Source organism: Carya illinoinensis, chromosome 16, assembly GCF_018687715.1.
Source record: "Carya illinoinensis cultivar Pawnee chromosome 16, C.illinoinensisPawnee_v1, whole genome shotgun sequence".
Classification (NCBI taxonomy): domain Eukaryota; kingdom Viridiplantae; phylum Streptophyta; class Magnoliopsida; order Fagales; family Juglandaceae; genus Carya; species Carya illinoinensis.
In genome coordinates this window covers 6,292,883-6,319,738 of record NC_056767.1, presented here as the reverse complement: position 1 = coordinate 6,319,738, position 26,856 = coordinate 6,292,883, and the positions used below count along the sequence as shown (strand labels likewise).

General features: G+C 34.1%; 2 protein-coding genes across 2 annotated transcripts; both read left to right on the top strand.

Moving 5' to 3' along the window:
• Positions 1–784: 784 nt before the first annotated feature.
• LOC122298368 (protein DCL homolog, chloroplastic) lies at positions 785–12,792 on the top strand. Its single transcript, XM_043108091.1, has 3 exons — positions 785–1,218; positions 3,304–3,418; positions 12,360–12,792. Exons 1-3 carry the CDS (start codon positions 908–910, stop codon positions 12,528–12,530), a joined length of 597 nt encoding a protein of 198 aa, XP_042964025.1. The 5' UTR covers positions 785–907; the 3' UTR covers positions 12,531–12,792.
• A 10,913-nt stretch (positions 12,793–23,705) lies between these two features.
• On the top strand, positions 23,706–25,662 carry LOC122298399 (cyclin-D3-1-like). The gene is made up of 4 exons (XM_043108122.1): positions 23,706–24,397; positions 24,509–24,710; positions 24,848–24,978; positions 25,084–25,662. The coding sequence occupies exons 1-4, from the start codon at positions 23,867–23,869 to the stop codon at positions 25,366–25,368; spliced, it is 1,149 nt and encodes a 382-aa protein (XP_042964056.1). The 5' UTR covers positions 23,706–23,866; the 3' UTR covers positions 25,369–25,662.
• Positions 25,663–26,856: the final 1,194 nt, after the last annotated feature.

The following is a 26,856-nucleotide window of genomic DNA, read 5'->3' as shown; positions in this document are numbered from 1 at the left end:
TATGGATGCTGCAATGAAAGTGAAAGAAGGTGGCAAGGTTGAAGATTTAACAATCTTTTTCTTAATTGCTTGGAATTTTTGGCTTAGAATGAATAAAATGGTTCATGATAGAGAGTGTATGGAGCCAAGGAATGTTATTGAGCATGCATTATCTTTACAAATAATGTTTGCTAATATTAAGGCCTTGCCAAACTCAAAGACTAAGGAATACTTCAACTCAAAGCCCCCCTGGATATCTGAAGTTAAATGTAGATGGTGCCATATTTAGTGACCTTCATATATCAGGAGTTGGTCTTATACTCATAGATGAGAGAGGTGATATACTAGTAGCAGCTAGTAAGATTGAAACTGAAGTGGCTAACCCTGAATCTATTGAATTGCTTGCTATTTTTTGAGGCCTTCAACTTTGTTATAATATGGGCATAAGCAAGTTAATAGTTGAAAATGATTGTTTATTGATGGTGAATGAAATGCATGAAGAAACTAAATCTGATGCATTGTTTGAGAACCTGCTCATGTAAACCAAAAAGGGGTCATTGCTTTTTAAAGAATGTTCCATTCAACATGTCTATTGATTAGGCAATGAGGCAGCTCATAGGCTCTTCCGATATGCTTGTAATGTTGAGAGTTTAATAATGTATTAGGATTGTATTTTAGACTTTATTTTTCAAGCTGAATGGCTTAATAAATGTTTGTAATGTTTTTTACGAATGAATTTTGTTTTGATACATATAAAATAAAATAAAGTATAATAAACAGCTTGGGAATTTAAAACGACGGCGCTTCGCTAATACTCATCTCTTATCGGTCCTACGTCCGCCCCGGATCTCCAGACAAAGTGCGTCGCTCACTATGACTACTATGGTCGATAACGAGCTTCTCCAATCCTAATCCCACTCCCATCTCCATGGCCGCTCCTCTGCTTCTCAGAGGCCTTCCACTCTTTCGCCTCCGACTCCACCACCACCAGTACAGGGCCGCCGCTGGTTTCTTCTCGACGCCGCGCCGTCCCTGGTGCACCTCCGCCGAGCCGAGTCGGGCCGACGATAGTTTATCCTCTACGGACAAATCAACCCCAGCTTGGAGCGCTGGAGACCCTCCCAAGTACCCTCGTTGGGACGACCCTGACTACCGCAAATGGAAAGATAAAGAGGTCGAGATTCTCAAAGACATCGTGCCCATCACTTTGCTCACCAAAGAGATTCTGCACTCCAACAGGTTTGTCTCTCTCGTCCGCAGATACTCGTAGAACTTCGGTAATGTTGTTGACAAATGTCGGGGAAGGAATGAAATTAAGGCTTCTGCCAAGTTAGAAAATGATACTGTCCAATAATTTACTTGACTTCGATTTCGTTGCTTAGCATTGAGATAAGTGATTAGTGATATGGGCTTCAAGTTTTGTATTTTGTTTTATGTTATATCCTGCGTCACGGCTGGTAAACGAAGCCTTGAGGTTATGCTGCTATTTTCCTTTCTACTTTTCGTTTAAACTTTGTATGACTAATTCTCATTGTATTTGGGTAGGGGCAGAACTTGGACTTGTACTTGCCTTGGTACTGGAAGAGAGTCTCTAGTAAACTTGCTTGCTGAGTTGTCAGGCATGATCTTGTAAACTAAATTGAAAGGACTGTTCTGATGGTCTTTACACGAGCACGCGCACGCATAAAAATATGCATATGGTTAGGTTGAGTTCCGCTGGGCCTAACTTTTGTTAAAAGTGCGTCACCTTTGCATTAGATTAATGTTGTGTCCATCCCATTGTTAGATCACACGTTTCTCTTCATGTTTATAGATCACACTAAATTTCATATATATCGGTTCATGGATTCAGTGTTGTTCAAAGTACATAAAAAATCCAAAATTTTTGAACAGTTGAGCAATTTGATGGTTGTAATCTCTATTCATCCTGATACAAACATGACGGGCACCTAAAAAATGTGGAATTTCACGGTAGGCTTGATGGAAGCTTCGCTAATGACATTAACGAAAATTTACTTACGGTGTAACTTCATCCCTAGTCATACATATATACATGTATATTAGTATAATCTACCGAGGAATATAGATGTTATATAAACTTGAAGTCTTAACTTTCTTGGACTTGATACCAAAGCACTTGAACTTCTAACATAGAGTGGATTGAGATTTGAGACCTTTTACAAGAGAAGAAGAAAACAACTTCTATCTTTTATCTTGCGAGTATATTGTCAGATTTATTTTCAATGTATTTGTGGTGTTTCTTTTACCACCTTGTTCAGTTCATTCATGCATCTCATTAAGTACCAAAATAGAGTTGAATGATGGAGTCTGGTTTTATTGGCAAGTAACTAATAGGCAAGTGCTGTGGGCAGTACCACAACATGCTCCCCACTCCCCATTACTTTAAAAAGTAGGCCATTTATTCAGGTTCATCACATATAGCGTAATTGCAAGCGTACAGCTGTCTTAACCTATATGTCCCTGCACCAAAGCAGAGCAATCACGAAGGATTCTCTTTGTACAACTGGGTCACATTAGGCTTTCATGATAAAAATAATCTCTTCATTTTGCCTTCGTAAAGAAGGCAGATTCTTATAAATTATTGTGCCCCCCACCCAAAAAAAAAAAAAAAAAAAAAGAAAACCAAGAAAATTCTGTATCTTATTCAATTGTGGACCTCTTTGGTCTGCCCTTGTTTCAATTACAGGCTATCCTATATTTGGAACCACGAAATAGAGGCTCTCACTCACTTTTAGACAAAGTGTTGGAAGTTTTGACATGGGGTTGTGTAACATGAAACTCTTTGCAGTTTATCCCCAAAACCTTGTGTTCTGGGTGTATTGGAAGGAGAACCTGGTCCGAGTAAGAACACTGAAGGAGCTTATTCAAAATATAGGGGTTGATGGCGCACCTTGGCCCTAAGGTAGTTTTACCCTATAGCTACACCCTTCTAACCAATAAGGATACATAAATACCAATTTGGCAATCCTTTTTCTTTCTTCTCATATTCAAGACCATGGATAAGCATGATAAAGCTTTGGTCAGATTCTTAACCTTTAGGTCTAGAAAAGTTGGTTGATGGTAAAACAAAATGCATACAGGCATGCATGTCAACTTAGTCAAGCCATGGAAACTGATAATGGAGAACATAACTAATGCTGGTCACAGTACATCAGGCACTTTTGTTCTGTCTATTATCTTTGCCTAACATGAATTTTCTATCTTTTGTAAAATCTGTGGTGTGAATTTAAATGCTTAGTCTGTTTATGCAATTTTCTTGTACCCTAAATCTTTTCTCTTTTTGACTGATTTTTCCATTGCTAGGTACCTAGATGGGGAACGTCTAACAGTTGAAGATGAGAAAGCTGTGGTAGAGAAGCTTCTTGCTTATCATCCACATTCTGATGATAAAATTGGATGTGGACTTGATTCTATTATGGTAAGCTTTAATTTGCATAATATGTCATATAATTTTTAAAACTACCCAGCTAATATTTAGTAACGGACGTCAAACAATATTCTGATCATGATGCTCTCCGATCCAGTTAGTATAATTCTCAGATGGTTTTCTCAGATGCCCTTCTTAAAGTTCCTACTCTCTGTGATCTGCTTTTGTTTAATCAATTTTTTTTTTGATAAGTGCTTTTGTTTATTCAATTTTTTTTTTATAAGCGCTTTTATTTATTCAATTATTGGGTTGAAGAATTTTTCATTTTAGAAAATATTATTGTTTTTCTGTACTGTACTGTGCTTATAATTGATTGGATAGAATGGCAGAAACAAATCGTGTGGAACGGCCCTCATTAGTTGGGGAGGATCTATAGAGCCAATCCCAACTTAATTGGAAATTAATCAAGGATATGCATAGCTTCATAATGCTTTCGTTGTAACTATCTTATGGATATTCAAACTACAAAATGCACACCTATGAGGTTTCATGTTTGGTGTCCGATGGTGGTCGTGGGCGTTTGAAGGCGTGGCTTTGGCTGTATTGGAAGGAAAATGCCTTCTACGAAACGTGTTGTAATCGAATCCAAGGTGTTTGAGGTGTTAAGGGATGGATGCTATGTGCTATTAACTGAGAAAGGTTGGAAAGTTGTCAAAGATATGAGCTTGGGGCTAGCTATAGTTTGATGGTTTTCTAGAGCTTTGGAGGAGTGTTTGAAGGTTGGAGGTAAGGAGTTTTATATTGCTCATCGGGAAGGGGACAGGGGCTTCATCGCACAGTGCTGCTCTAACTCTCGAGGTTTTTACATGGCTCTGGTGGAGTATGGTGGGGGAGGTTACCAGAGCTTAATCTTCATTCCAGGGGATAGGGATGGAATGGGCTGGAGGAAGCTAGCAGAGGCATTGAAGGAAGCTAGAAGAGAAGGTGGTTCTGTGCGTTTGTTACCCCCAGCGACGACGGCAACCACTTTTGACTCTCGGTTGTACAGGGAGGTACTCCAACAACCGCGGGTTTTGGAGCTGCCTCGAGAACCTGCCAAACTAGGAGTGGTAGGTCTACATAGGTCAGGTGGCGCTACCCTTTCGACGGGGGCTCAGAGATGCAAGGGGGGTGGCAGGGGCGTTGTCAACCATGAAAGAGGAAATCCAGCTTCAAATGTTGTCTGATATGAAGAGCCAGCTGGGCGAGATGACTGATGAAGTCAACTGGCTTATTCGGTGCATTAAGGAGAAGGATGAATCAGGCTCGAGCTCGGGCTTGAGCCCGCGCCATGGCTTAAATTTAGAAGACAGGAGGGGAGTTTAGGTTTCCAGTGATCATAAGGGCCAGGGTCAGCTGAGCGAGGCTAAACGGAAGGAGAAGTATTTGGGTTAGACAAAAGGAAAGGAAAAGGTGCTAGGCCCAGGCATTGGGCTTTAGCCCATGGGGAAGCTATGATACCCTATATGATAAGTATTAGGGTAAGTGGTGTATGAGATCCTACTATGAGTGAAAATTTGTACCGAAAAATTGGAGAACTAGCCCGGACCAGACCGCTTGGTTCGGTTTTGAACCGGTTTGGTTTATGACCAGTTCCTACATTTTAAAAATTGGCTAAACCCAATCCAGTTTTGGTTATTGGCATTCCAGCATCGAACTAGACCTGACCGGGCCAATTTATAAAATATACATATAATTTAATTTTTAATATTATATAAATATTTTATATATATATTTTAATAATATAATATCACTATAATATATATACTATATGTAGTAGTAACACTATAATAGTCTAATATATAGTATTAGTATATATTAATATATTATAAGAGTTATAGTATAATATATGTATAATAGTATAGTCAACTTAATATGTTAGTATTAATATCACTATTAGCATAGGATATAGTATTAGTAATAATTTAGTATCAATTTATTATTATATTCCATAATGTAGAACATATAAGTTTATAATATTAGTATCACTATAATATATATACTATATGTAATAGTAACACTATAATAGTATAATATATAGTATTAGTATATATTAATATATTAAAAGAGTTATAGCTTAATATATGTATAATAGTATAGTTAACTTAATATGTTAGTATTAATATTGCTATAACTATATAGTATTAGTATCACTGTTGGTATAATTAACTTAATATGTTAGTATTAAAACCGAAAAACCAGATCGAACCTGACTGGAATCGGTAAAACCGAAAGTACTGGTTTAGGAGAATAACCGGTCCAAGATTGCTTCTTGAACATGCAAAACTGGTGTATAATAGTTCCGTCCCCAAAGCAAGGACAACTCCCCTAGATCCTATATTGCTTGAGAATGAGAAGTTTTTGCTTTTTGTAAGATTCCAATGAGGCTCTAATTGTATCATTGACTAATCCTTTTGGAGTATAGGCCGTGTGGTTTGGGCCTTCCATTGGAGCATTATAAATGGTATTAGAGTCTATTCCAAACAGAAATGTGAAATTTAAGCTGTGTCACCCACAACGGATTGGCTCGACAAGGATGTCGAGAAGTTAAGGGAGGTAGATTGTGATACCCCATATGATAAGGATAAGGCTAAGTGGTGTATGAGATCCCACATTGCTTGGAAATGGAAAGTTCTTGCTCTTTATAAGGTTCTAATGGGGCTCCAATTATATCATTGATTAGTCATTTTGGAGCATAGGACATGTGGTTTGGGCCTTCTATTGGAGCGTTGCAAAGGTTTTCATCCAATTAACAGTCAGGCCCTATTTGGAGAAGACACACGCATGCCCTGGTTGAAGCTAGCCCATCGGCGCCGGCAAAGACTCTAGTGACCTCGCTGAAGGTTGTGGAACCACCGACGGTCGCGATGCCTCCGGCGGTAGCACTCACAGAGCATGGAGAGGGGAGATTGAGCAATATTGTCGTCTCCCTAGCCCTCGACGTGTCGAACTTGCATAGACTAGTCCGACGGTGGTCGCTAGTGCATCTACGACGACAACCCAGTCAACTACACTGCAAATGATTGGAGTTCTAGAAGAAGGGGCTCTGAGACTCATCGACTGCCTCATTTCCTCTGCTGGGTAGCCACAGGGTGTTTTGTTGGAGGCCTCTGCCCCCACCTATGGTGTCAAAATCTCATTGGAATCTAGAGGAGTGGGCTCTCAAAATAGTCACATGGAGTTGGGCAGACAGAGGTGCTCTCTGTGGGGGTGCTAGATGGGGAATGCTTAGAGGAGGAGGAGGAGGGGAATATGCACACTCCCTCCTAGCCCCAATTTAGAGAAATTCATTTCAGAGTGGGTGTTCAAGAAGGTTGTGAAGATACAAGCCTGCATTGGGGTTTCCTGTATAGGTTTTGAAGAGCAGTTCAGGGCCCTTCTTGTTGCCATTGAAGATGGTCGATTGAAGTCCGCCACAAAGAGAGACAGGGAACTCAAAAGGCTCAAATGTTCTATTAATTATGAAATGAAGGAGGGGAGCGGCGGAAGGGATAGATCGAAAGGGAGGGGGGTCAACATTGTTCATGAAATCTAAGATCCTCTCTTGGAATGTGCGAGGCTCAATGATCGCAATAAGCGCCTTCATATAAAATCTTTATTGCAAACGTAGAAGGTTGATGCGGTGTGTTTTCAAGAAACAAAATTGTGGGTCGTTGATAGAAGAGTCATTCATAGTCTATGGGGGTGTTCGTATGTGGGTTGGTCCTATTTGGCTTCGTTGGGTGTGTCAAATGGCGTTCTCTTAATGTGGGATAAAAGAATGGTGGAGGCGGTAGAAGAGTGTGTTAGGTCTTTCTTGTTCATTGATTTTTTTAAAAAAATGTGGTAGATGGCTGGGAGTGGACTTGTGTAGGCATCTATGGGCCTAACATGGATACAGATAAGAGAAGGCTTTAGGAGGAATTGGTGGGTTTATATTGTTTATGGGATGTGCCGTGGTGTATTGAAAGGAGGGGGGGGGGGGGGGGACTCATTTCACTCGCTTTCCCAGCTAGCAATCGGGGAATCATCGCAACTCTTTGGCCATGGAGGAGTTCTCTGAGTTCATTTTTTATTTGGATCCTATGGATCTCCGCCTAGTTGGAGGCTCATTCACATGGTCCAATAGTCGGGGTTGGTCGAGACTGGACAGGTTTCTAATCTCTCCTTCGCGGGAGGCCCACTTCCCGAAGCTGTGCCAGAAGCAGTTGACCCGTGTTTGCTCGAATCATTTTCCTATTTTGTTTTGAATGTGAAGATATTCACGGGGGACGCCGGAATTTTAAGTTTGAAAATATGTGGTTAGTAGCTGATGGTTTTGTTGAGAATGTTCTTTCTTGGTGGTCTTCTTATTAGTTCACGGGCACTCCCAGTTTCATTCTTCCAGGTAAAGTTAAGGTTTTGAAACAAGATTTAAAGAAGTGGAATTTGGAAGTTTTGTGGTAGCATTGACAACCAGAAGACTACCTTAATGTAAGGGCTTCAGGAATTATAGGGGCGGGAATTGTCGGGAGATACTTCGGAGGACGTTTTGTTGAGGAAGAGTTCAGTTGTGACTGAACGGGAGAGGGTATTGTTGATGGAGGAGACCTCGCGGCGACAAAAATCCAGGGTCCTTTGGTTGAAAAAAGGTGATAAGTGCACGAAGTTTTTCCATAAAGTGGCTAATTCACATAGGCACAACAATGCTATTGAGGCACTCCATTAAAGTAATCAAGGGCTCTCTTTCCCTTCTAAATTAGAGAACCATATTGTACATTACTATGAGAACTTTCTTGTGGAGCCGACTTGTTGGAGGTAGAAGCTCGATGAATTGTTTTTTGAGTCCATTGATCAGCAGAGCGTGAGCTGGTTGGAAAGACCTTTTGAAGAAGGGGAGATTTACAAGGTCATTAGTGATATGTCTAAAGATGAAGCACTGAGTCCGAAAGGTTTTTCGTTGGGATTCTTTCAAGTTTGTTGGGAGTTTGTGAAATGTAATATTATGGAGGTTTTTCTTGAATTCCACTCGTTCAAAAAGTTTGAGAAATGCCTTAATGCAACATTCATTACTCTCATACCGAAGAAGCGGGGGGCTATGGAAGTTGAGGATTTCCGCCCTATAAGCCTGGTAAGTGTGTTATACAAGATTATACTGAAGGTTCTTGCTAATCGATTTAGTTTGGTAATTGAGCAAATTATTTCTAAGTCTCAGAATGCTTTTATTTGGGAGATACAAGTACTTGATTCAGTTCTCATTGTCAATGAGTGTTTGGATCATAGGTTGAAGAAGGGAGTACCAGGCATTCTATGTAAACTTGACATGGAAAAAGCATATGACCATGTGAATTGGGAATTTCTCTTTTATTTGCTTGGGAGGTGTGGCTTTGGTGATAGGTGGATTTCATAGATTCGTCATTGTGTTACCACCGCTCACTTCTCAGTGCTAGTTAATGGCACCCCTGCTAGTTTTTTTAACAGTTCCTATGGAATGCGGCAAGGGGATCCGTTGTCTCCTTTTTTCTTCGTTATTATTATGGAGACATTTGGTTGGATGGTGAAGGCTGCTGTTAAAGGAGGTTTTTTAGCCCATTTTTCGTTGGGTAATGGTACTAATGGCTCTATCTTAATCTCACATCTCTTATTTGAAGATGAAACTATAATCTTCTATGAAGCAGACCTTGGCCAAATTCAAGCTTTACAAGCACTCTTGTTATGTTTTGAAGCCGTGTCAAGGCTTAAGGTAAACCTTGGTAAGTCTAAGATGGTAGCAGTGGATTTGGTGCCTAGAATCAACGAGCTGGCAAGTCTCTTAGGTTGTAAAGTGTCTTCTCTGCCCATGAAATATTTGCGTCTTCTGTTGGGGGCAACCTTTAAAGCAAGAGCTATTTGGGATGAGGTTATTGAGAAAGTAAAGAAAAGGTTGGCTGGTTGGAAACAATTGTATTTATCGAAAGGGGGTCGACTTACACTAACTAAGAGCACTTTATCTAACCTTCCTACCTATATCTTATCTCTATTTCTGCTGCATACAGGGGTGGCAACTAGAATTGAGAAGTTATTTCGGGCTTTCTTGTGGGATGGTATGGGAGAGGAAACAAAATTCCATCTTGTTAAGTGAAATAAAGTTTGCTCCCTAATCTCATTCGAAGGTTTGGGAGTGCGCAACTTGAGGACCTTTAATAAAGCTTTATTGGGGAAATGGCTTTGGAGGTACCACTTGAAGGGGGATTTGTTGTAGACGGAAGTTATTGACTTTATACATGGAAGTGCTTTTTTTTTTGTGGGGGGGGGGGGGGGGGGGGGGGGAGGACCAATGTAGTTTTGGGGGGGAGGGGGTATGGTGTGGGCTTGTAGAAATTTATTCGGAGGGGTTGGCCGTGTTTTGAAAACCACATCTGTTTTGTAGTTGGAGAGGGCACCATAATCAGGTTTTGGCTTGATGTTTGGTGTGGAGAGCGTGCTCTTGAAAGGGCTTTCCCAGCTCTCCATAGTATTGCAGCTAACAGGGATGCTTTGTGGCGGATCTACTTATTTTTTCATGGTTCTCACCAATGGAATGTCCTGTTTAATAGGGATAATCATGATTGGGAATTGCATACTGTTTCAGAAATTTTCAGATTGATATGCTCCACAAGAAGTATAACAGCACAGGGGGATACGATACAGTGGAGGTCCATTGGCAGCAAGAAGTTCACAGTTAAGGCTTATTACAAAATATTGGCATCACAAGGTAATATACCTTTCCCGTGGAAAAGTATTTGGAGGTCTTGTGTGCCTTCCAAAGTAGCTTTTTTTGTATGGACCGCTGCTTTTGGGAACATTCTGACCACGGACAACTTAAGGAGGAGGGGAATCATTGTGATGGATTGGTGTTATTTGTGCAAAAAACATAGAGAATCAATGGATCACTTATTATTACATTGTGAGGTGACAAGAACATTGTGGAATGAGATCTTTAGAAGAGTTGATGTTTCTTGGGTAATGCCATTGAGGGTGGTTGACTTGTTTGTTGGAAGGACATTCATAGCTGTCCCCAGGTGGCGGTAGTGTGGAAGATGATACTGTTGTGCGTTATGTGGTGTACTTGATTGGAAAGGAATGCGTGGTGCTTTGAAGATAGGGAGCACGCTATGGTGGAGCTTTAGAATTATTTTGTACACACGTTATTGCTCTGGTTTTCAGCCATTGTGCTTAATGGAACCAATGCTCATGACGTCTTATCTTTAATTTCTTTTAGAATGTATTTAGGTGTTCTTCTGTATACTTCTCGGGTACATAAGTTATGCCTATTTCATTCACTTCAATAAAATTTACCTCTTACTTATAAAAAATAAAATAAAATAAAAATATGAGGTTTCTGGCAAGAGCCATTGAATATTAAACTTGGTATTTGGGTTCCATCCATGTATTTTGTCCTCAGTTGTGTGTCAAGAATTTTCTTTAAAAAGAAAGAGGCCGGTGGGTGGGGGGGAAGAGGCAGTGAAAATGGCAGGCTTGTCTAATCAATTCAGCCAAACTGCTCCAAAGGTTAACATGGCCATTTATTACTTTTCCCCCTCTGAGAAATTATAGTCGACTTTTTGAATAAAGTTTTTCACTTGTTTGATTTGTAGATCACCATCTTTTACTTCTCTAGACTCATGCTGATCCATTAAAGGCTTGAGGTAGAAGTATGTTCCTTGAGAACAGGCTCATGAGTCAATGACAGTTTTGAAGCAACAATTCTTGTTTTTGTTTTGTTTTTTTTTTTTTTTTTTGTAATTCTCTAGGTTTCTGTTTAATCAGATTAGTGCATCAGTGTCCAGTTGCATATGCATGGACATGAAGTTGCAACAAAAGTTATTAGCCACAAAAGTCACTAGAGGCTGGAAGCCAAGAATTAGGTGCTTATGTTTGCACACTGTTGCACCTCTTTGATATAATGTATCAATGGCTGCCAAAGCAGTCTTGTTGAACATGGTTTCAAACAAGTTTGGGGTTCTTTCCTGGTATAGTTAAATGAATTATGGTTTTTTAATACTATTTCAAGCAGTCTACGTTACCTTTTCTGTGTTTGTAATGTTTACGGTATATTTCTATAAAATTCTATGATCAGATTTTGTTGTGGAAATCACTTGTATATTTAGCAATTTCAACACATTCGTAACAAACCACGGAGAGCCCTAAATGCGTCCATGCTTGTACTTCAGAAGGATTCTTTGAGGATACAATTGAAGCTCATTGGAATCATTATAGATAGTCATGCCAGACCGAGTGGTCAAACATAGATGAAGTTTAGCTTTGAAACCTTGACAGATCCACCAGCCATCTTTTGATGAGGACTTGAAGCCGGATCACTATTTAATTTTCTGGAACAAGTGGTTCCAGATTGAATTTGAACAAAATAAGGATGCAACACAATTAAAGACGAGCTGCCTAGCTTGTTGAACAATTATAAAGCTCTGCCACAAGTACTTCTCCCTTTTGGGCAATGTGAAATCTCATTCACCATCCTTTTTATACTGAATTTGGGTTGTTATAACATCATTCAAGTGAAAATGGTCCTAAAATTTTAATGAACTGTATGATAGTCCCAAGTCCACATGAATAATTGAGCAACAGGTAGGCTCTTTGGTCTATCTCTCAGTTTACTTTGAACCCTCACAGCTAATCTGTTCTTATTTATGTCTCTTTCACTGTAAATGAACCAGTAGAGACAGTAAATGATGGATACATTCTGTCTTGTGGTCTCTTGTTGGTTTTTACCTTGCACACATTTTGCTCTGGGGATGTGCTGGATGTTTGGCCGACACATAGTTTTTGTGTAGATCAGTGTATATTGCCTTTGATTGGTGTCAATTTTTTACCTCTATTTCCTCTGTCAAGAAGAATAGTTATCATTTTTTTAGTCCTCATCTAAACAGTTGCCAACGTTGCATTTGATATTGAATAGTTATCTGCTTTTGACCTCATCTAAACATACTAACCTGTTATTTAATATGTCTTTATAAAGGTTGATCGGCATCCACAATTTAAACGCTCAAGATGCCTCTTTGTCGTAAGAACTGATGGTGGATGGATAGACTTCTCCTATCAAAAGTGCCTTCGAGCATACATTCGAGATAAGTACCCATCCCATGCAGAAAGGTTCATTAAAGAACATTTCAAACGTGGTAGTGGTTGATATTAGTCAGCCCAAAGGCTTACAATTTTTAATATCACTAGAGATGGTCTATTTTGTTTTTAGTTTTGTTTCCCTTATGGGGCAGAGAACATGCATTTTGGTTTCAGTGACTAAACATTTTTTTTTTATAAGTTTCAGTGACTAAACATATAGCCTAGATCTGCTAATTGTCAATGCGGTAGATAATCCTTGACCAGGAAGTTTGTTTACATGAAGACAGGAAATGATTGAAGTAGGCTGTTTTTGTTGACTCGCATCTCTATTTGGTTTTGCACTTCGCATGTTGGTAAGCTTTTTCTATCGAGTCCTAAGGACCCTGTCTTGTTTAAGTAGTTGCACTGATTGTTACTTAAATAACTATAAGAACCAAATGTCCCCAAACCTTGTTTGAAATCAACTCTCTATCTCTCTCTCTCTCTCTCTCTCTCTCCCCCCCCCCCCCCCCAAAAAAAGAAAACCTTTTCTTTGGCCGAAGACCTTAAGGAATGTTGTTACATTATTTTTGGGCTCTCTTAGGTAAATCATATCTAGTTGTTGTGAAGCTTTTAATCAGAGAATAGTCGTTATCTAGTTACATTGATACCATATGCATGAGTTACTATGCTGTCAACAATGATGTCCAGTCTAAGGGGGCTCCAAACCCAAGATGGTATTTGCCTCTTGGCGTCCCATATCCCTGTGCTCATGTGAGCTTTGTCTTCTTGTCTGTCCTGTGAATATCAGTAGTGACAAACACTACCGGTCGAAAATATACTCTCAAAAGGAATTGAAAAGTCACGATTTCGACACAGCTGTGATATCTGATATAGTTAGAAATCATCAAAGTTATTGGATGGGACCCAGACAATCAGAAATTATGAAAGAGTAGTTGAGGGGGGAACTAATGCAAAGTCAAAAGAGTCAAGCGCAGCTGGGGTTGTGATGCTGTGCTTGCTGTCCAGTAGGGAATCCTCCTCCTAGGCTTTGATAAGTCAAAACGGTGGGAAAGTGTCATTCCTCCAAAATGAAAATGTCCACAAAGATCTGAGGAGTTTCGAAGACAGACGGACAGACGCATCTTCCATTTTCGTAGGTTGATTTTTACTGGTCAATGCATGTCCTGTTAGAACACAAAAATGCCAGCCACGGGTAGCTAATTATTGCTATCATGCTCTTGAGTTTTGAAAGGCTCGATTTTCCAGCCGAGGAAGCCTTTTGTTTTGTGGAACAAATAGTGACAATTACAAGAACGAAAAACATAAGCTGTCAATACTTATTATAACGATGACATTATAATCATCAAAAATGATATTTGCAGTTTTAAGGTGTGTAAATTTCATATACTTCCGTTGAAAAAAGTAGATAAATCTGACAGTGACATGAAGAAATCATTTCTTTTAATAATGTACTTTATTTTTAAAACAAAAATGGTTTACAGGATTTGCACACCCATGATTATATTTAGTATTACTCTAGTCAGAATCATTATCTCTAAATTAAATATAATGCTCAGTCAAGTCAACTGCTACAACATTCCCAACACATGTTCATCCATCCCAATCTCCTTCTCAAGTGATATTTGAACATAGAAAGATTTGAGGCGAAATTACACAAACCCTCCTCAAGATATCATCAATTACTTTCATGTTATAAAGAAATTAAAACATATCTCAATTTTTATCATGTAAAAGACAAATTATTGGCCCTAGAATTCTCAAAAAAAGGCTTCTTTTTTTTTTTAATCAAGGGTGTTGTTAATATCAAATATTTTTGAGGAGTGGGTATAACTGTATTTTTTTTCCTTATTATGAACTGCTACTTTGACAGTGTACTTGAATCAAAGGTTAAAAAAAATAAAATAAAAAATCAATAACAGGATTTCTTGAAGTTGTGGGCCTGAAGTATAATTTTTGCTCTGTCAAGTCTTCTGTAAATCTATCTGGAGCAATTTATGGTTTTTGACCATTTCTTTCTTTACAAATGGCAGAATTAAATATACTTTTAGAGTGTGTAAGATATATAATTTTTTTAAAATAAAAATATGTATACTATTAAAAAAATTATTTTTTTATATGAAAATTATATTTATCTATTTTTTCAAAAAGAATTTACGAAATTTATATTTCTTAAAATTACAAATATCAATTTTCTTTTTTACTTCCATATTAACGAAGCAATTGAATAGGGCTGGGTAATCATCACGTGGCTGGCAAAGCTTGTCTCTAGTAATTGTAGTGAAGTGTATGAGTGATTTTCTTTTTGTGGCCAAATCAAGCATGGAAACTGTGAGTTGTCTCAGCAGCTACATGCTGTAGGTCAAGGATTTGATTTTGTTTGTGTCCCATTGTTTTTAGCCTTGCAAATGTCCCGAGGAATAGTGTTATGCTTGTGTCCAGAATGTCGTTTACTTGATTCATATGCAAGCACCTCAGCGCAGGTTGGATTCCATGGTTTTTAGTTCTATGCAAAATTCTATAGAAAACGATGCCCTTAGCATATTCCTTTAATCATTGTTTTATAATTCAATGAATATATGAGTTTTTACATTTTTACAAGCCGAGATTACAGTTCTCAACGTCTATAACATTGGCACCAAAGATAAAAATAAAAAAAATCTTAATACTATCCCTTATGTGTAAGTCAGACTTTTCTTCAATGATTAGCCTAACACGTGAAATATCTAACTAAATAAGGTCGAATGATCAATTAGGATTTGGACTTAGACCTCTATTCTGATATCATGTAAAATCAATATTTATCTCAAAAACTTAAGTGAATATGTAGATTTTATTATTTATTTTATATCTTAATAAATATTATGAATATTAAAAATTGCAATCTCAATTTATAAAAATATAAGCAAATATGATTTTACAATTACTAAAGGAGAAATATTTTAATTATAAAAATATTTAATTAAAATAAATTTATAAATTGACATGATACGTTATATTATAAAATTATTTTTATTATAAAATATAATATATAATTATATCTATTTATGAATTTATTTTTATAAAATCAATTATTTTAAACAAAATTATTAAGAAAAAAAACTACAAAAGAAATGGCTTAAAGTCAACTCTCTACGGTAATAATAATGCTAACACAGCCCCCTCTAGTAACTACAACCAATAATGAAAAATTCTTCCTAAGAATAAGATATGCTATAATTAGGAGACAAGTATGATGATTCAGTTGGAGACCCATTTCTGAGAGGTCCTCCACCAAGCTAGCTGGAAGGAAGAAGATCCACGTGGGACCCTCTCACTCCTCCCGGACCCCACAATTGCCTACACACACATGGATGAAATTATGTGAGAGAGAGGGAGAGCAAGAAAAGAAACATCATATATATTGATGTTTCTTACAGATCTTGAAGGGCTGTGATCACTGTTCAGGTCCCATCAACTGCACTGTAAGACGGTTGATGAGTCCCAATAAAGGTTTGTTTGCTTTCTGCCGCTTTGAGTGAAATTCCAAAAAAAGTAAATATATATTTTCTCATTCATGGGAGGGTGGGCTTCTCTCTCACTTTGACCAGAATGATCAAACAGCTATTATTATTATTATTAAAATTAAGAAAAAAGAAATTTATGTCAAACATAAAGAAAAATAATAAAGACACGTTACATTTTATAATATTTTATACAATAATGTTTTAAAATATGATTATTTTTAGAAACTATTTTATAAAATTAACATCATTTTACAAAAATATTTTTGTTTGAATTGGTTAATCAAAACTAAATAATCTTATTTAATTATTACACTTTTTTCAAATTCTCATATAAAATATAACAAACAATTTAATTTTTTCAAATCACAATATAAAATTAATATTAAAAAAATATTTTATAATAATATTTTATTTATTATTATTCAAAATATTTTATCTCATCTCATCTAAACTGTATAACTAAATGGGACCTATTTTACAACATATATATTGTGTAAATTGTTGTGAAATATGTTGTATATATATCATTTCTCTTACAATCACAAAAATATTTAAAAATAAATTTATAAATTAACATAATTTTATATGATACGTTTATCTATTTTATAATAAAAATAATTTTATCATTAAGCGCATTACATAAATTTACATCAGTTTGTAAATTAATTTTATAAAATCTCATTGCGACTAAATATTTAAAGGTTGTCTTTAGTAACAAGAGAGATCGTTCGATTCCTATTTGAAATCTTGAAGCTCTAATAAAAACCCTACATGCCATATGACACATTCAAGTGACAACTAACGTTTAAACGACATATATATTAAATCATTTAAGAGATGCAATATCAAATACGTTGTAAGCAAGAAGAAAATAGAACATGAAAGTTAAAAAGAAAAAGGAGTGGTAGTTGCTTTTGGAGGGTGAGCCAATAGACATGTACATGCTGTAGAGTGGGAATATAGGGAGGGTTTAGGTTGAGAATACAGATTAAAAAAAAGGAGGTGAAATTCTTTGATTGCAAATAAATTTTATACAAATAAATTTATAAACTGTAATTTGATATGTTATGTTAAATTATAAAATTATTTTTATTATAAAATAAAACTAACGTATGTATTATATAAGAGTAATATTAGGTACAAGTTTTAAATAGATAAATCTCATACAAATTTTTTGTAAAAAAAATGGATTATTTTGAAGAATAAATTCCACATTACTTGTGGGCAAGATTTTTGGTATTTTTATAAATAATGTATAATTCTCTTTTGTTGAAACGTTTTTATAAGATGAATTAAGTTCATAAATTTCTTCATGGTATCATAAACAATCAGGTTTAGAATGAATGGGACCTTGCACGTGAGGAAGGGTATTGAGGAATAAATCACATATTATCTGCAGACAAGGTCTTAGATATGTTTATAAACAATATAGAATTTTCTCTTGTTTAATCTGTTTTATGAGATGAGTTAGATTCATAAATTTTTTCAAATTTTACTAATAAATAATAATATTTTTTACATTTTTTTTAGATAGGATAAATTTTTATAAAGATTTGCACGATGTTTATCTATTTAGGGTTTATACAAATTAATTTTTATTATATAAAATTAAATTATATTAATTTATAAATTTATTTTTATAATTTTTTTTTATAATTATAATTGTAGCACTGCAAGAAAAGGACAAAAAATGTACTTTGGAGTTTGTGGTGTGAGTTGGAATGCACGAACAGAGCCCCGCAACATCAAGAATCAACTATTCAACTCCCATGTCTTTCTCTCTTTCTTCATTCATTCACCTCCTTCCTTCTTCATTCACGCTGTCTCTCCTGATCACCTGCTTGCACTAGCACCTCTTTTCTTGTCCTCGCACTGCTCTGATCTCTCTCTCTCTCAACAGCACGTTCCTTGGAGATTGAGCCTGTAAAAAAGAGTAAGAGAACTAAAAGCAAAGAAAAATGAGAAAAAGGAAAAGAAAGAGAAGCTTAGAAAGTAACGCATCAGAGCTGAATGGAATATGAATCCCTCCATGCCTCTTTCTGATTGCAAGACTACACCTATGCAGACTACCATTTATGGTTTTTAAAAATCATGAAATAAATCTTAGGAAAATGCTTGTGTGCCTTCTTTTCGTATCCTCTCAAAGTGACTGCTGGTCAAAAATTTTTTTTTTTTAATTTTTTTTTACTTAATAATTAGGAAAGTAATTTTAAGTGTATTGATACTTTTTTTATATTTTTTAAAAATATTTAAATATATTAAAAAAAGAAAAAAAAATTGACCGTGCGGTCAAATAAAGCGGTGCACTCTGGACAGTAGAGTAGCACCGTCCTAAATCTTAATCATGAAAATAATTCCCTATATAAATTAAAATACATAATTGAAACAATCTTAATATAAAAATAAAAGTAATGTTAAATACAATTATATGAGATAGGTCTGAAATTTACTTATTTTTTTAAAAAGATAGTACCTGAAATTTGCACACTTTAGACTGTAAATATCTTTTTTCTAAAACTAATATTAAAACTTACGAAACAATCTTATCTAGTTTTTGTAATAAAGAAAAACAAAGAAAAGATTTAGGATTGGTTTGGGTGGTGAAGTACTCAGAATACTTCACTATAATTCATTATTTTATCATTACTTTTTATATATTTTTTACTATTCTGTATTACTATTTAATACTTTTTTATTACTATTTACAAAGCATCTGACATCACATCACTACTCAAACATAACTTTAAACAAAACTCTATTTTTAAATAAAATTTTTTCAAATATAAAAATAAATCAAGACATATTTTAATGAGTCTCAACACTTTTAAAGAATCTCATAAAACTCAAATTAAAAAAATTTCATAATTTTTTCTTTTAAAAATCTTACTCCAAATATTTTTCCTTGCTCAAATGTTACATGCAAGGTACATTCTGGGAGATAAAATGAAGTTAAAAAAAGAGTTTTGCTAGTACAAGTCTATTTATGTATCAATTTGAGTACTGATAATTTTTTTTAAAAAATATATAAAAAAAAATTTTAAAAGAAGAAAAAAATCTCTTACTTTATAAAAATTATTTTTATCTTCAATTCACATTATTTTCTTAAATATATATTTTATATATCAATACCGGTAAATAAATTAATGCGTAAAGTGTGCTTACAAAAAAAAGATTTCCTTAAAAAATTATAGGGTTCAGCATTACTCTTCATCTCTATCATTCTTCCATAATGTAAACTTGCACTGCTGTAAACATTAATGTTGAGTGCAGAGACACCTCTTTTCGTACCAAAAATGAAGTCAGTGATGGTGCTGTGTTTCCTGTTTTTGTCGTACTGTATTTTTTTGCCCATATGTTATTGGTCGAGCAAAGGCAATTATGAATCAACCCCAAAGTTAGATAGTGAGTAGAGTACATACTTCAATGTTCAACTAAAGAAGTAATACAGTAACGTACAGAGATGTCATAAAAATAAATTTATGATATAATTTTATATTATATGATAAATTTATTTTACGATAATTTTATATATTTTATCTTTTAAATAATGTCAATTTATAAATTTAATTTTGTAAAATCTATTTATGATTAAAACATTTCTCATATGGAATATATATATGTTTTTAGATTTGATAAATTATATTTACAGTCATAAAATATACAAACGTTATATATTCATTTAAAAAAATAAATAAATATAAAATCTACGTGAAATAATAATTTTTTTAATTGTGAATCTTATACTTTTTTAAGATAAATTCGCGTCGCTTGCATAACTCATGACTGCATATAACATAACTCATAATTTTACAATCTAATATTATGTGAGTTTAATTTATTTTTTGTGAAACTAACAAATCAGTTTCCTATTTCATAATCCTTCCGAGCTTGTGAAAAGAAGATATATCATTTCCAACCAAAAAGCCTAAAGAAGTGGAGGAATACATGCGATAAAGTTTGTGCTTTTTTGCTTGGACTTCAGGGAGATAATGCAGTTTTGTGCGTAGAGTGTCCTGTACGCATGTTAATGGTAATTGGGCAGATCAGTTGCCTGCATGCGTTTCTGACTTTGATTTATTTATTGTCTTTAATACTTGAAATTATGTGTATAAAATGCAACTTTTCCTTTTGCCATTCAATGGTCCTTGAAGGAAAAAAAGGTTCAAAGGCTGTTTTTTTTTTTTTTTTTTTTTAATTATTATTATTATTATTATTTGCAATAGATATTAAGGCTCAAATATTAAAATTTTAAATTATTAAATTCATCTCAATTCAAAATATTTTTACACGTATATTTAATATTTTTTAACTCAATATCTATTTACACGAAAGATTCACAATCTTTTTTAACTTTTTATGAATATATTTAAATTTATTTTAATATCTAAACACATCTAAATTTATTTTAAATAAGCTCTACAAAATTTATTTCACTATCTTAATTTATTATTATTCATAAATAATTTAATTCATCTCAATTTAATTCAATATTCTAACCGTAAATCGTATCTTTTGTAAAGTTAATATGTTAAAAAATAGAGATAAATTTGATGGAATTTAATTTTGACAGGCATTGAACGGACATGTACAGCTTTTGGAATGCAAGGAGGAAGAGAATACCACATCTCGTGGGTTAAAAACAGCAAAAGGTAACGTGTACAAGTACAATATTGATAGCAGTCTCATTACTGTATATTTTACTGTTTATGTTTACGAAATAGAGTTAGAACTTTGCTGCTGAATAGTACCGTTCTGTAAATTTTTTTTGTGTTTTTCTTATCATATTTTTATATTTTTAAAAATTAAAAAATATACTAATATATTTAAAATTATTTTTTTAATTATTGATTTTTTTTTTATTCAACGGTATACTTAAGCGGCACATTTGAGTGGGCATAGTAGCTTTTTTCTTACAAAATTATTTTCAAGTGGTTTGAAGTGTGTTGCAAAATTATTCTAGAATATGCAAGTCTCCCATATTTTTTTTAAAAAAAATTAAGTAAATTTATAATTTATTTAAATAAATTAATTTTTTAATAACATATATTATTATTTTTTTAAATAATTGCATGAGTTTTACACACGGTAAAACTGTATGATATTACTCATTAAGTAATGGGTTTGAATATTGATTTATTTTAGATTATTAGTATTAGTTGGCTAACCATTTAATGAGGAAAATGATTATAAGTTATAATTGATATGAGTATATTTCTACATATATTTAATCATAAATGTAAGTTTTTTCTGATGGATGCACGATAATATTTCACTTAAAATTTATTTTTAATATAGTAATTTTGTGGTGATTGATTAACCCATTGGCTATGTGTAGTAGCTGGCCACCACTTGATTTGATCTCTCTCTGTATTTTTTTATTTTTTATTTTTTATTTTATTTGGGCATTCCAAAATTGTGATTCTCAATCTATTTTCATAAAATCAAACCCAACTATTGTCACAATTTTAAATTTACGTCAAGCCCATCATATTTTTCATGATTGAAAGTTTAATGCGGAGCTATTAAAATTGTAGTTATGTTCATAAGAGACTTTAGGAATTAACATTTTGGCATTGTTTGGATTTATAAATTATTTCATTTTATCTCATCATTATAATTTTTTAAAATTCTTCCACAAAATATAATAAATAATTTATTTTTTTAAATCTAAAAAAATAATAATCTAAAAAAATAATATTTTAATAAGATTTTAACTTTTAATTTTCATCTAAAACTATCTCATCTCATCTTACTATCTAAATAGATTATTAAGTTTCAAATAAATAAAATTAATATCTTTTAATTTAAATTGTAAGATAAGGTAACTTTATTTCACACTTCATTTTATTTAATTAAATATTTTATGTATTAAACAACTTTATTAAGATAAATTAAACTCGGCCATTCGTGAAGAAAAAAATTAGAATATGATTAAAATAATTAAGTTTATTTCTTTCCGTATTTATATATTTTTAAATAAAAGTATTAATTTAACTTTTCAAACTCTCAATCAGCCCAAAAAACAGTTTGACAATGTGAACAGTTCAATTGATTTTTCTGCGTATTATCCGCATGAGATGTTATTTTCTTGCCTCGTCTGTGTTGTCCTACTCTTTTTTATCAATCATTGACATAAAAATTTTAGAAAAATAGAAATATTTTAATCATAAATATATATATATATATTTTATACAGGAAGTGGGGGGTTTTTAATTCAAAATTTTCATTTGAAAAATCGGATTATAAGTTATTAGTCACAAAAATATTTTATTATTGACGATTTGATGTGTCTTAATATAATACGTTAGATTATAATGACATTTTTACATGTAGAGTCTCTTGAAAAATTATATAATAATAATAAGCAAGATTTCCATTTTAATATTATATAAAAAATAGACACATTCAATCATTTTTTGCAACTAATTATTTTTAATGAGGGATATTTTTACGAGATAACTTATAAAGGTAAAAGGAAAAATTTTATTTGTATTTATAATTTTTACCAACGTAACATTACGTGCTGGCGTGTCACTTATTTATATACTGAATATTGTGAGATTTGAAATTCAATATTTGAATTTAAAAATAAAGCTAATAAAATGGTTGTGTTAGGTAAAATTTTAAGTATATGTAGCATTATTCAAGTAATATTATTTTAGTGAAATAATATCAATTAAAAATGAGAAATGTTACAAGAAAGTCTCAAATTACGTATGTCTATTTAATTAATATGTGATTTGTTATTTTTTTCTTCTATTTAAACTCACACATATTTAAATATTAAGATAAAAAAATAAAAATAAAAATTAAATATTAATTAAGTGGAAATGTGTAGCTCTTCATTAAAACTATAGTTATATAAAGAGGGAAAATGCGAGAGCGCATACTACACCAGATAATCATTCCATATACATACTAATCCAAATAATTTTTTTTGTTTTTATTTTTTTATGAGCATATTTTAAACATATTTGACTATTAAATATATATATATATAAATTTACTAATAATCAATTTCTTAATTATTAAAAAAAATATGAATAGATATATTTGATGGAAATATTTAAAAATAATTATATCATTTTCCTATAAAAGAGTTATTTATACGTGTATCATTTATTTTCTGCCAAAATCTTACCCCTGTCAAATCTATAGCGATTTTGTTTCAGAAAATCGATGATATAACTATTGAGTAATGTTTATTATAATAAAAATTGAACAAGTATTACAAAATTTTTTTAAAAATAAATAAAATTTATTATTAAAAATTAATATTTTATATAAATTTATATTTATTTAAAAAAATTACAAGAATGTAAATATTATTTATCAGGTCTTTTATACTTTAAACATTATGAAAAGAGTAATGTTACTCTTTATTTTAATTTTTATTACCTTTTTATCATTTTATAATATTGTATTAAATAATTAAAAATTATTTATTATATTTTGTTTATAAATTTATCATGTTACATGATCGAAAAGGATGAAAAAATAAATAATAAATAAATTGTATTTTACGAAAAAACGTAACATAATGCAAAATTATGTAGCGGGGTCCCCTGACGGGGTGGGACTAGCAGGTACAAAGGTACAAGTGTCACGTGTCCAGTTATTGCGTTGCATGGCCGATGATTAAGGTCCGGTCCGGTGCTCTCTAACTGCACGTTTAGTTTTTTCTCTCTTTGTTTTTTTTTTTTTTTGATAAAAAAGGGCAAAAAACCAACAAATAAATTTACATCCTAGGACTCTGCTCGCTCCCCCCCACTCCTCTTTCTTCCAGGGAGAAGGAGAAAGAGAGATGAGTCCTCATGGGTCTCTAGGCTACTCTATGTCCTTCATTTTCTCTGCCATATAATGAACTCAGGCCCTAACCACTTCTTCTCAGAAGAAGATGGCTCCAAATCATGAAGATCAATCCAATGCACACCAACATTCACGACAAACCCAAGTTCTGGACGCTCTTTACTGCTCCGAAGAGCATTGGGAGGGAGAAGTTGGGGAGGTCTGTTTCCATGGAGAAGATGAAGTGGAAGATAACTTTTATGGAGTTAATACTGATATTGAACCAAACCGTTTTCCATTAATCTCGCTAGATCAACAAGAAACATTCAGGGATGATGGGCAGCTTGTCTCCTTACTCTCTAAAGAACTGCAAAATGATCAACTCTTTGAGAATCTAAAGAACGACCCATATCTTGCTGGGACTCGTGCAGAGGCTGTGGAGTGGATGCTGAAGGTCAATGCTCATTACTCTTTCTCTGTTCTCACTGCGATTCTAGCTGTCAACTACCTCGATAGGTTCCTCTCAAGCTTCCGATCTCAGGCTGGGAAGCCATGGATGATCCAACTTGCTGCTGTAGCTTGTCTTTCTCTCGCCGCCAAGGTCGAGGAGACTCAAGTGCTCCTTTTGCTAGAACTGCAGGTACTTTACTTTTGAATAAATTAATCTTGTTGGCTGTTTGCGAAGTGTGAAACGCTTGTGTTTGGTTTTCTCCGATCCACTCATCTTCGTGGATGTCTTTATTTTGATCAGGGGGAGGACACTAGGTACGTATTTGAGGCCAAAACCATTAAGAGAATGGAGATGCTGGTGCTCTCCACACTTCAGTGGAAGATGAATCCTGTAACTCCACTTTCGTTTCTTGATTATTTCATAAGGAGGCTTGGGTTAAAGGGTCATCTCTGTTGGGAATTTCTATGGAGGTGTGAGCGCATCCTTCTCTCCGTCCTCACGGGTAAACCATTCAAAAGCTTCCCCCCTGTTGATTATTTCGATTCTTGGTCGATAAAAATCGGAAGAACCAAGAAGATCGACCTCAAATTCTTTAACTTTTTTTGTTTCTCATTCTTTCCTTTGAATCCATAATTGCAGATTCTAGATTCATGTCTTATCTCCCTTCTGTTGTGGCTACTGCTACAATGCTGCACGTTGTTCGCAGTGTAGAACCCTGTCTTCTTGTCGAATACCAAAACCAGCTATTGGGTATTCTCGGAATCGACAAGGTACCCATATTTTTCCCCCGAAACGAAAATTTTCAAAAATCGAACATTCCAATTATTAAACATGAAAATCTAATCACATCCCTAATATTATCTTATATATGGCAGGAAAAGATCGATAACTGCTGCGAGCTCATCTCGGAATTGGCATCAGGAGGCTACTGCAATCAATCAAACAAGCGCAAGTTCGGCTCCATACCCGGCAGCCCAAAGGGCGTAATGGACGTGTCATTCAGCTCAGACAGCTCAAACGATTCATGGGCCGTGGCGGCGCCATCGGTCGTTTCTTCACCCGAGCCACTGTCAAAGAAGAGCAGGGCTGATCCGGACCAGCTTCCGCGCACGCTGAACCATCAAAGTGCAGATTTTTTCAGCATTCCTCACTCAAGCTAGTTCCCTAAAATTCCAATCTTTTTGTTATTTGTTTTCCTTTCTTATGGGATTATATAGTCCTGTATGTTTAATAATTATATATGTTCTTTTTCTATGTTAAATTGCCTTCCATCTCTGCAATATTTCCAGCCAACCCGAATTTCGCAGGCCATTAAACATGGTGTCATCACGACCTCTTTAGAGGATTGGTTGTGGGAGTTCTGGGAGCAGAGATGGTTGGCATTTTATCCCGAGGAAAGTAGTAGAAAGGACATGAACATACTAATTAATGAAAGGCTCTGGTGATCGCACTAATACATTCTCTTCCCTCCCTCTCCTCTTTATGCCTCATAATTTTCATAAAAACTATGTTTTGGTAAAAACCAACTCGAATCATTAGATAGAACCAGTTGCAGAATACCTCATCTGCCAACAAAACAATTCCAGATTTTAATGGGACATAATTATGAGAAGTAATTGTTCACAGTTTGAACAAGGATGAGTTGAAGATGAGGAATGATACACATGCATGCCATTCTTTTGACCATCTCTTATATGATTCTGTTGGAAATGAAAGTTATTTTTATAAAATAACTTATAAATTAACGTCTTATCGTTATTTTGATAGAAAAAGACAAAGTAAAGAGGATTTAGAAGCATGTATGTATATGATATGGAAATCAAATGAGTGAATGGGAGGGAGGGAGTGAGGGAGTGAGGACTTTCTTTCTAGGTTAAGCAGAAACGAGGGAAAAAGAAGGGGGGGAGAATACAGGATGATTTTTATTTTTGTTTTCAGCATGTGAAGGTCGAAACATGTTGTCGGCCACTGGAATATTGGCTTTTATTATTTGGGGATTTGACCTCGTTGCTAGAGCTCAATTTTGAATGACTTTTGTGTTTGAAATAGGCCTCATCGAGTAACCTAACCAGCTGTACCACCGTCCAATTTCATCTTTTATCAAGTTTCTCGCTGATCAGTTTCAAAGTTTAGAGTGGAATTATTTATATTAAATATATGTTATTATATTTACACAATACTTAATGTTATCGGAGAAATTCATCCAAACAATAAGAAATTATTTTCTCACTTATGTCAGTGCAAGAGATTCAAATCCTTTATGCATCCACTTTTTCATCTGTAATGCTATATACAATCGTGAAATATGTAAATATTATACAATTATTTTGAAGAAAAATGAGGTCTACTATTAAATTTTTTTTACGTAGATTTTGTATATATTCATTTTTTTTAAAGCGATTGTGCTATACTTGTATACTCACAACTGTAATTATTATTTTTCATTGAGAATTTATTTTGGATATAACCTAAGAGTAAATAGAAAAACATTCATGACACATTAGATGACATTATGGTAGAGAAATGAATAGAATCATGCTCCGTAGAAACAAGATGGGAGAAATGGTTAGAGATCAAAGAGTGTTTGCAAACAAGAAACGCCGCCACAAATGACACAAGAGTAAACAATAGGGATGGTTAATACATAA